This window comes from Littorina saxatilis, linkage group LG10 (genome assembly GCF_037325665.1).
Source record: "Littorina saxatilis isolate snail1 linkage group LG10, US_GU_Lsax_2.0, whole genome shotgun sequence".
Classification (NCBI taxonomy): Eukaryota; Metazoa; Mollusca; class Gastropoda; order Littorinimorpha; family Littorinidae; genus Littorina; species Littorina saxatilis.
Window position 1 is genome coordinate 39,322,963 of NC_090254.1, and position 11,305 is coordinate 39,334,267.

The 11,305-nt window shown below is 41.7% G+C and overlaps 1 protein-coding gene across 2 annotated transcripts; it reads left to right on the forward strand.

Annotated features, from left to right (window-relative positions):
• The first annotated feature begins 105 nt into the window (after window positions 1-105).
• On the forward strand, window positions 106-10,583 carry LOC138978803 (uncharacterized). 2 transcript variants are annotated; one of them, XM_070351590.1, is made up of 10 exons: window positions 106-124; window positions 729-834; window positions 2,083-2,230; window positions 2,961-3,119; window positions 4,748-4,879; window positions 5,651-5,742; window positions 6,706-6,817; window positions 7,992-8,079; window positions 9,224-9,336; window positions 9,846-10,583. In XM_070351590.1, the coding sequence occupies exons 2-10, from the start codon at window positions 830-832 to the stop codon at window positions 9,921-9,923; spliced, it is 927 nt and encodes a 308-aa protein (XP_070207691.1). In that variant the 5' UTR covers window positions 106-124; window positions 729-829; the 3' UTR covers window positions 9,924-10,583. The 2 variants fall into 2 exon arrangements, with proteins under 2 accessions (XP_070207691.1, XP_070207692.1); XM_070351591.1 differs by lacking the exon at window positions 106-124.
• The last annotated feature ends 722 nt before the right edge of the window (window positions 10,584-11,305 follow it).

Below are 11,305 nucleotides of genomic sequence, written 5' to 3' on the forward strand. Positions count from 1 at the left end.
CGATCGGAGAACCTGTGAGGTCGATCGAACGCAGAACTGCATACTATTTATTTGCAGACAGATTTCGTTGTCTCAGCTAAGTGGTCTTAAAAAGACTGCAATCTGTTGCCTGACCAAAAAGTAGGTTCGTATTTTGTATATATTTTATTTCCTTTTTGAAATTGTGCTGCAGACACAGGCTATGTATTATATATATAATATAATCTTTGGTGGTGTACGTGATCTTTTACACTAAGAGATGAAGGTGTCTCTAACTTCATCATTTCATGGCAAAGTATCTGGTTTTGTTAAATAATTCAGGTTGGATTATTCAGCTCAAAACTAGCTAATTACCGGGTTTCCTGTATTTTAATTTTTTATCTGGACAGATTGTACTTAGTCTTTCTTGGTACAGTTAGTAACTTTATTATACAGTTGTTTTGTTGTAATGTGCAGTAGTTTTTTTCCCCTCATGTGCATCTGTTTGGGTTGGCAACATGTGTAACTCATAATGGATTTTATACATTTTGTTATACATGAAAGATTAAAGATTTGATTGCATGTATTGATATGATTGTCCTCTTTTTTCATGCTTTGCTGAACAAACAGTTGGAGTGTGAATGGGTTGAGTTAGGGTTGTTTGCTTGGGGTTTTGTTTGTTTGGATTGTTTATTTGTTTGTTTTTCTGCATACAAAATCTGTTCACTTCGTTTTCAGGATTCTGATCACTCTTCTGATTCTGATTACAGGTCACCTGACTTCAAAAACAAAATCTTTGAACGTCATCTGCTTGGCTGACTCTTTCTCCAATGAATATCAGGCAGTTTCAACTTTTATTGATATTATAAGCATGGGGTAAGGTTTTATTTGTGATACAATGGAACCCCCCTTCTTCTTCTTCTTCAGCGTTCCAATTTTCTGGTTACATGTGAGCTTGTTTGCCCATTTGAGTTCCCCAAACTATACTCTGAGAGCATATATAGTCAGCTTCACTCCGCTTTCATTGAGTAGGCATGCTGGGTATTTTCGTGTTTCCATAACCCACCGAACTCCGACATGGATTACAGGATCTTTTCCGTGCGCACTTGGTCTTGTGCTTGCGTGTACACACGAAGAGGGTTAAGTCACTATAGCAGGTCTGCACATAAGTTGACCTGGGAGATTGGAAAAATCTCCACTTTTTACCCACCAGGCGGCAGCGACCGGGATTCGAACTCACGACCTCCCGATTAGGAGGCCGACGTCTTACCACCAAGCCACTGCGCCCGTCGGAACTCCCCTAATACTGAAGAACCCCCAGTTTAACACTGGGTTACCCCCTTCCATTTAAGACCCTGTTTTCTCAGAACTTTTGTCATAACCTGTGTAAATTTACCCCCATTTTAAGACTCCTTCCTTTTGAAGACCTGAGGGGCGGAGACGTAGCGCAGTCGGTAGCGCGCTGGATTTGTATCCAGTTGGCCGCTGTCGGTGTGAGTTCGTCCCCACGTTCGGCGAGAGATTTATTTCTCAGAGTCAACTTTGTGTGCAGACTCTCCTCGGTGTCCGAACACCCCCGTTTTTACACGCAAGCACAAGACCAAGTGCGCACGAAAAAGATCCTGTAATCCATGTCAGAGTTCGGTGGATTATAGAAACACGAAAATACCCAGCATGCTTTCTCCGAAAGCGGCGTTTGGCTGCCTAAATGGCGGGGTAAAAACAGTCATGCACGTAAAATTCCACTCGTGCAAACCACGAGTGCACGTGGGAGTTTCAGCCCACGAACGCAGAAGAAGAAGAAGACCTGATTTTTATCAGATTTTTTAGGTCTTACAAGGGAGGTGCCACAGTAATTTTGCAGTAATCAAATAATTACAATTTAAATACAGTACTGTAATAAGAAATAATTTATAATAAATCAGTCAACCCTTGATGTTGATATTGCTGTTCATACATGCTGAATGGATTTGTATAAATTAAGGAGGCTTGATTTTTTTTAAAGTACATCACATGGAACTGGCTTATATATTATGTTAGACTTTACAAAGTTATATAACTGACTCTACAATGGTCATATGATCGTGTTATGTTGATTATATTCTTACTCCATTGTCTTCACAGGAAAAGGGCCATGGAGTCAAATGGAGAAGAAAAGCAACCAAGGCTGGGAAAGGGGAGAGTAACTCTAGAAGTGAGCAATCCACGAGAGATGAAACGAGAAACAAAATACAAGAGGGGTGAAGTTGTCTCCCTTCAACATTCTTACCCTGTAAGTTTTTCTGACTTCTATGTTCCTGAAGATGAATTGTAGTGTGTCGCATAAGCACAGAAATAGACATTACAGGATTCGGAAATAACTTGATCTGTCTAGATTTTGAAGTGGTGTGGTAGACTAGGACCCCCTTTTAGAATATAGTCAATGTTTGTAAAGATTTTAGTCAAGCAGTATGTAAGAAATGTTAAGTCCTTTGTACTGGAAACTTGCATTCTCCCAGTAAGGTAATATATTGTACTACGTTGCAAGCCCCTGGAGCAATTTTTTGATTAGTGCTTTTGTGAACAAGAAACAATTAACAAGTGGCTCTATCCCATCTCCCCCCCTTTCTCCGTCGCGATATAACCTTCGTGGTTGAAAACGACGTTCGCGTTAAACACCAAATAAAGAGAGAAAAAACTTTTAATGACCAAAGCTTTTCAATGCGAGGCAAAGCAACCAGCTCGCCACTGGCTAGCTTAATCCTGTCATCTTGACGAACACGTTAGTCTGATGGGTTGGCTATGCAGCGTGCTCTTAAATATTATAACCTTTTCTTTCCCAAAAATACTCATCCGAGTACACAATTTGTTGTGGCATGTCACCCAAGAACTGCCAAAGAATTTAAAGAATGAAGTTCGTCTCTGTGACTTCATCATACATGTATTAGCAGCAGAAACGTACTTTTAAGGTTACTGCCAGACTGCATGTATTGGTATCATATATACCCATTTTATGCTTCCAGCTACGTTTGATGGTACCAGAAAACGCAAGTGCTTCGTCTTGTCGGTGGATATACCCTTTGACCTTTGGAGGAGGTTTGGTGGGGGGAGACATGATTGACATTGACTACAACATTGGGGAGAAATGTGTTGCCTTGGTTACCAGTCAGGAATCCACCAAGGTCGGTTTCAGTTTAGAAATGACAGGGACACTGTGGAACCTCCTTTTTAAGACCTAACAAAAAGTGAGAAAATCATGTCTTAAAAAAGGGGAAGTCTTTAAATGGGGAGGACCGGCACGGTTGGCCTAGTGGTAAGGCGTCCGCCCCGTGATCGGGAGGTCGTGGGTTCGAACCCCGGCCGGGTCATACCTAAGACTTTAAAATTGGCAATCTAGTGGCTGCTCCGCCTGGCGTCTGGCATTATGGGGTTAGTGCATGCTAGGACTGGTTGGTCCGGTGTCAGAATAATGTGACTGGGTGAGACATGAAGCCTGTGCTGCGACTTCTGTCTTGTGTGTGGCGCACGTTATATGTCAAAGCAGCACCGCCCTGATATGGCCCTTCGTGGTCGGCTGGGCGTTAAGCAAACAAACAAACAAATTTAAATGGGGGTACAATTACAGGGTTTATGAAGAGATGATCAGAGAAAACTGCATGGGTCTGAAAAGAGAGGGAGTCTTAAAAAGGAGGAGGGGGGCTCCACTGTATCTCTGTTTTAAGTTTAAAAGGAAAGTCTGAAGCAACTGTAAGGCCTTAAAGGCATACTAACGCACTCCCGTGTTTACAAAGTGTAGTTTGCCCACAATCGATGTCAAACGCACCATAAGACCATATAATGACGATATGTCACCATGCGCGGACCATAATACATGCATTACAGCTTGTTCTAGCCTCTGAAAAAGTGAGGATGTCAACAACGACACGGAGTTCTCTCCCTTGCATCAACGTTACATGTGTTGCCAAATCTATAAATAGGACGATCCAGATCAAAATGAAAATTAACATATCTCAACATTGAAGGGGTCCTAGACCACAATATTTTGCAGGGAACTTAATTTAGCATGTCTCCAGCTGTTGGTAAAGCAATTAGCGTGTATAGTCATCGAGTACATATGGCTTTAAGAGAGAGTGTTGTAACAGGGGTAAATTTTACTGTTACAGTCAAACCTGTCCGTGACGACCACGTAAGGATCGTTATAGACATGTGGTCGTTATGGAAATTTATATCAATGAGCGCTTCTGGGGTGATAACGCGAGACAACTCCTGTGATCTTGGCGCGAGGTTCCGCCTGTTACCATTGTCTTTTTACCGTATAAAATGCACGACTTACACACGGACTGTTACCAAAGCGACATGCTATTTGGGACCAATGCAGGTTTTTGTCCTTTCTCGTGTGATCTTGCCGCGAGGTTCCGCCTGTTACCAGCCGAAAGAAAGAAGGGGCATAACCTCACCAGAACCGCCCATTAAAGAGAACTTGCCAGGGACCCTTTCGGGTAGGTCGTTGCGGACAGGTGGTGGTTTTCAAAAGGTGGTCGCCAGGGCAGGTTTGACTGAGCTGCGAAGAGAACATCTGAGAAAAATAAGGTCTCAGTATGTTGCAATGTTTGCTTGTGTATATTTTTGGTCTCCGCCTTAATTGTTCTGTGTTAAGAGTCCCTCCTTTCTCTGTCTGCTTGTCTGTCTGTATTTCTCTCAGTCTGTCGCTGTCTGACCCCAAGTTTTCAGTGTCTATCTTTTAGTTTCAGGCTGACAGATTTACTAAATCTTTTCATATCGCTTCACGCAAAAAAAATCTCGTGTGCAGGTGTATCACTGTAAGGGTCACAGTGCAGTCAGCCAACAGAATTTTAACTACAATCTCAGTGACGATGCCTTTCTGGCTGTTCTGGGGGACCCTGTGGTCTGCTTCGCTGATGCACGATTCAAGCAGACACAGGTGAGAGAGTTTTTAACTTGTGGAGAGTAATTATTTGTGAAAGACAAAAATATTGCAACCATGTGCGAGACACTGAATATATCAGGCATGGGAATTAAAAATTGTAAAAAAAAGCTGAAAATGTGTAAGTAATAACAAAGTCGACGGCGCGAAGCACCTAGCCTTACTAGGGGGGTCCGAAATTTTTTTCTCTCCAAAGAACCCAAATGGTGCAATTTGGTGTCATTCATCTTAGCTCCAAGTTTGCCATTTAATTCAGTTTATAGAACCATTTTTGCCTCCCCATTTTTTTTTCGGCGGAAACTTCTGCTTTTTCGGCGGAACAAAAAACCAATTCGGTAGAAATTTGCCTTTCGGCGGACAATTCCCATGCCTGAATATATTTCCTGACTTGAGATATTCAGTACATTTGATTTAAACACCAAACATTGTAGTTAGCTCACCTAAATGCTCACAAACATACACACACACATTGCACAGAGAAAGCCCAGTCGGCACCGATGCTGACTTTAAAACCAGTTACTTGCTATTGGTGCGTGTTCCAACCCCAAATTCTGCAATGGATCTAATTCTCAGGTCCAACTTTCAGGGCATGAATGCCTGCATGCATGAAAAGAAACAAATTTGGGTAGCGCCGTATACTGTGTGGCAGCTCGCTTTCCCCAGTGTGAAAGCAGCCCAAACTTCCATGAGGGTAACCTCCCAGGACGATATGATAACAGTTGATAATGATTTTTTTTGAATTTTTTTCGCTTATTGTCTTGGTTACAGAAGGTGCATATGAGCAGCAGGAGCAGTCTTGTGTTGTTGGACTGGATGACCGCAGGTAGAATGGCCCTCAAGGAGCTATGGAAGGTTGACAGGTGAGTTAACGAACGTAGATGACTGCAGGTAGAATGGCTCTCAAGGAGCTATGGAAGGTTGACAGGTGAGTTAACGAACGTAGATGACCGCAGGTAGAATGGCCCTCAAGGAGCTATATAATTTGACAGGTGAGTTAACGAATGTACGTCAGGTCTCCCCATCGGCACTCTACCTGTTGAGGTTCCTGGGACCCCTAAGTTTAATTTCACAAACTGTCATACACGTAAAAACCCACTCGTGCAAAAAAACACATGTGTGTACGTGGGAGCTTCAGCTCATGAATGCAGAAGAAAAATACAGGCATGAGACCAAGGGTAGGGCGAATGGTGGCAAGAGAGGTGAAGGGACCGGGGATGTTGACAGTGCCGTGTACCGGGCTGTGAGCAGTGCCTGCTAATGTTTAGCTCAGGCACCGTCGCGGCAGATGCGCCTTCGTTCTTTGCAGGAAAATGCAGCGGGCTATTCTGGCCATCTGGCCAACTGTCGTCCTCATCTCTAAGGCAGACTGATACCAAGAGGTGTAAGTTACACCCGCCTTCAGGCTCAGGCATTTTCAAACGCTCGACTCAAGACTAAATTTATATCTTCATTTTGATCAGGATGAAAGTGGTTTGTTCATTTCAAAGCTTGTTACTCTCTCGGGTGCCAGGAGACTCAGTCAGTCAGCATAACTCTCACTTATTATTGTTTTCCACGTTAAGAGCTCTTACTTCCCTTTGTTTTTTAGCTCTTATAAAGACATAAGACACCGATTGACCCCCAAAATCATTAACAAGTCTGTATTATAAAGTCTGTTTGGTAGATAATAGATTTCTCAATTTCCACACTCTGTTTTTGAAACACACAGTGTGTTTCAACACACTCTGAAAATATCACAGGGAAAATGTTAGCGAAGTACATTTTTTGGTTTAATTGGTGTCACATGCCATTACTTTTGATTTCTCTTTCTGTGTGTGTTGCAGCTACCACAGTCTGATAGAGGTGTACGTGGATGATGAACTGGTGTTCAGGGACAACCAGCAGCTGTCGGACACTCCCTGCCACACTTTGCAACATGCTATGAGAGGCTTCCAGGTGGGACATTTTGCAAAGATAAATAGACACAGATGAACACGCAGATGGGGGCCCGGTAGCTCAGTTGGTAGAGCACTGGACTTGTGATCGGAAGGTCGCAGGTTCGAATTCGGGCCTGGACGGACACGGGTCAACTTTATGTGCAGACCCAGAGACGGAAGCCATGTCCCACCCCCATGTCACCACAATGGCACGTAAAAGATCTTGGTCATTCTGCCATAAGTGCAGATGGCGGATGCCACCTAAAGACGCATACACTTGTGTATCTCGTCAAAAGCCGTGAGGGTGTAAAACTCAAATCATATAACCCATATCTTGTCCATCAAAGAGGCGAAATATTTAGCCTGTAGGACATGAAGCATTCTCTCTTTCCACATTTTGCAAAGAGTGTTACAGTGTTTTGGCTTGAACATTTGTGAAGAATTGTCAAAACCGTATCTCTGGTGTTTATCTCTGCATCGACTGCATAGCATTTTGAACACTCATGTGAATAATGATAAATGCCTAGGCTTATTCTTCCAATAAAAGCACATTTTCAACCTGCAGGAAGCCTGTTTCCATATAATTGTCTCTTCTTCACCCAACATTCTGCCCAGAATGCACTAGATTCGCTTCTGTCATAAAAAGAAAGTGTTTTGGGGAGCTTTTCTTCAGAGCCTCCTGTAGGCGGTGCCTCTGCTTTGCTTCATCACTTTTGACAAGGGATGGTCAAATCTCAAAATTTTAACTTGCCAGCCGGCCGAATAACTTCAAGAAAGTCATTAGCCCGCCAGAAATTTCGCTGGCCCGGTACATACCACACAACAAATTATGAGTGTTATATATTTCTTTACACAATTAAAACAGCGGTGACACACACAGGAGGCTCGGTTTTGTTTCACTAGAACGTGACGATGATTTTGCATCTGCAGTTTTTATATGGCTTTAAAAATCGATAGCACAAGCAAACGTTTTCCATTTGATCAGAATTTTCCCTGACCAGCCGGGTGAGCTGCCAGGCGGTTTCTTCTAGCCCGGTGCATTTTGTACTCGCCCCTGGCGATCGGGCGGACGATTTGGCCATCCCTGTTTGACTTTCTCCAACACCAAAATTTCTTTTTTTCTCTCTATATTTTTACTGTGTACCGTTTCAAGCCCTGAATACCGGTGTCACGTTTATTGTTGATGCCTGCAGGTGCTGGGAACATGCGTGGTGCTAGGCAAAGATGTTGAGCACCTGATTCAACACCTGAAGCATCTCTACAGTCGTCCCCTCACTATAGGTAGGATTGACACATCTATTACAATGTACTCAGCTATGGATCCCAAAACTGTGCATCCCTGCGTTCTCCACACATTCTAAGATTAAATTACATATTCTTACATCAACTCACATATATATAGCATTAACTTCAGTTTGTTACTTAGACATTGAAGTACGGACCCTGGAAAAAGGGGAGGTAACCGCATGAAAACTTCATGACCTATGACATGGTCCACTAGGGTTACATCCCCTTGGTCTACTGCGCAAGTGCGGGAGTTGTGAGTTAAGTAAGTATATTAATCAAATGAAAATTTATTTTTGAAATTTTCGATTAAAAAACGTACTAGAAGTTCTTGAAGGGGGTCCCATGACGCTCTAAACCTGAAAAAGAGCGGTTCCTGGGACGCACTAAACTTGCGTTATCTGAACTGATTTTTACTAGCACTCATGTGCTAGTTTCCATTCAAAGTGGAGAAAAAATGTACATACATTGTACTTTGCTGGATTTTGAAGAGGAGAAAATGTTCTGCCATATCTGTACATAGGCGAATTTACAGATATGGCAGAACCAATATGACTAATAATGCTTTTCTGAAGGCCTTTGAATTTCAAATAAGGCTTGGGACCCTCTAAAGTTCCTTGGTCACCTTTAAAATTGAAATTTGGGGCCTGAGACCCTCTAAGTCTAAGTAGAGAGACGCTGCTTCTGAGTTAGTTGTTCGTCCTGATTGGGAAAGGATAAAGCTGATCTGAAGTGGGTATGCTTCGTCCCATTTTGGAAAGCTTGTCCTTAATTGTAAAAGGGACTCTTACTCGACCACAATGCTTAAAAATCCCGAGTTATTTCTGGAAAACAACTTTTGCAAAAGTGATTGTGGTAGTGATGCCACACTATGCTTTTGCTGATTCCACATTTCTTGTTGAAATAAAGCAATGTAAATAATTGCAGTTGCAACTTTTCTGCAATAAATTCTCTTCAACACGCACTCCAGTTTTGTGCTGTTTTCTTCTTCTTCTTTTAGACACATTTTGATTGTTTTTGTAATTTAATTACTTCCATTTAGATATTAGTATTATACTCTCCTGCTTCCTGCATACTTTCTGTTTATGGTGTGTTTCTTTCTCCCATTTTGTTATTGATTCACTCACTGTATATCTTTCAGGCCAGCAACTAAGAACAGATATTACGTGCAGCTTTAGTCCTCTAGAAGTTGAGACAAAGGAGACAACTCTGCAAGGATGCTACGTGCGTTTTCTGGCTGCATCAACACGTCTGGTAAGTATACTACAGGCAGAGATATGCCTATTAGAACCTGGCTGTTTTAGCATTGACAGAAAGATCTATATGCTTGCTTGAAATAGTGGGGAGATAGCTCAGTCGGTAGCGGTGCTGGCTTTGAAACCAGTTTTGTCTACCGGTTGAAACCAGTTGTCTCTATTGTAATGGGTTCGATCCCCACGTTCAGCGAGGGATTTATTTCTTAGAGTCAACTTCATGCAGACTCTCTCCTCGGTTTCAGAACACCCCTTTGTTCAAGCATGAGGGGGTGCTCATGTTTTGTCAATTTCTTTATTAATTTCATTATGGGAATTTATTTATTTACCTATTCAAATGAACCATACAAAACAAATAAGAAGCATTAATTGATCGAAAGAATCTTATCCAAAAATAATAAACGTTCCAACAATTTACCTTTCTTGTTTTTTTATTCGAAAAAATCTTTCACAAATGAGGCAAAGCGCTATAAAAGATGTGATATACAATTGATCAGTTCTTTGTTTCAGGGATTCAGCGTTGTGAAAGAAATCACCAGTGCTCTAAGTGATATGCTTGGAGGAGATCCTTTTGCCAACAAGTACTGAGAAAACCCACAGTGGATGTCTGTTATGTCAAATGGAAGCATATTTTATTCAGACCAATTGAATGCCAACACTGCCATTCCAGCAGAGTTATGGGAAAGGAACCAAACCTGCACACCGACACACTAAATGTATTTTTTTTCAATGTACTGTGAACTCTTTGGATAGAATGCACTTTGGATAGATAGGCTTGAGGTTTGCTGGCCGATGTGAATGCGTGATATATTGTGTAAAAAATTCCATCTCACACGGCATAAATAAATCCCTGCGCCTTGAATCCGTGGTTGAGATATGTGCGCGATATAAATTGCATATAATGAAAAAATAATAATAATGCATGGCTGTTTGTAAGTTTCTTTCATTTGACATTTTTAGGTGTCTGTATCATCATGTTTAATTATCATAATTATCTGTGTGTGCCCTAAAACTACTCTGAGACGTTCGCAAGAACCCAGTTCTCTACTGAAGAAGAAGAAGAACTAATAGTAGCGCTGTTCACATAGGCAGCGAATATCAACTGACTTGCTTCCGACACAAAACCCTTGAAAGTTTGTTGCAAGTCTGCCATGCGAACCGCACTTTTAATGCTTTAATCAGATGTTCAGCTCTGTTGAACTGGACTACGTAAATTTGTGTATTAATTTTACAATTTATATGTCATATATCTGCATGTCTTTTGGGTACCCACTCAGGTTATTGTGCAATGTGTTCAACTACTCAGGACCTTTATTAAAAAGAAGAAAACTAAGAATTGTGTGAGAGTATGTGTGTTGCAGCTAGATGACACGGGTTATTGAATGGAAGACACCTTAAACAAGAGACAGACGGAAGGCATGATGCACATAAGAGAGAAAGAAATTTCAGAGATAGTCATTTTCTGTAATAATCCTCGTCAAAGATAGTCATTTTCTGTAATAATCCTCGTCAAAGATAGTCATTTTCTGTAATAATCCTCGTCAAAGATACAGTGGGACCTCCCTTTTAAGACTCCCTCTCCGTTAAGACCCTGTTTTCTCAAATGTTCTGTTCATAACCTGAGCTGTATACTTACCCTATTCCATAGACCATTTATCCTGGACCGCCAACTAGCTCTCTCTCCGCTCTTTCTCTCTATTACGAGGTAGCGGCCTCTCGCATTTAGGAACCTACGCTTACATGGCCTTTCAGAAATCAGGGGGATGTCATATCCGGTGTCGATTGTAAACATGGACGAAGTTGTTGAGGCAAGTTCTGAAAATGCAAAAATAAACTCAGCTAAAGTGCATATGGAACATGTTTTTCGATGAGTTTTGTTAAGTTTAGTTTGGAGTTTTGGAAAATCCAGTTCATTGTCACCTCCCATTGTCACAAATAACTGGAGCGTGCTTTCTTTTCACTGTCTTCGA

Coding starts and splice junctions, on each gene's coding strand:
- LOC138978803 (XM_070351590.1), top strand. Junction 4,880..5,650: donor CACGATTCAAGCAGACACAG/GTGAGAGAGTTT, acceptor TCTTGGTTACAG/AAGGTGCATATGAGCAGCAG. Junction 6,818..7,991: donor ATGCTATGAGAGGCTTCCAG/GTGGGACATTTT, acceptor TGATGCCTGCAG/GTGCTGGGAACATGCGTGGT.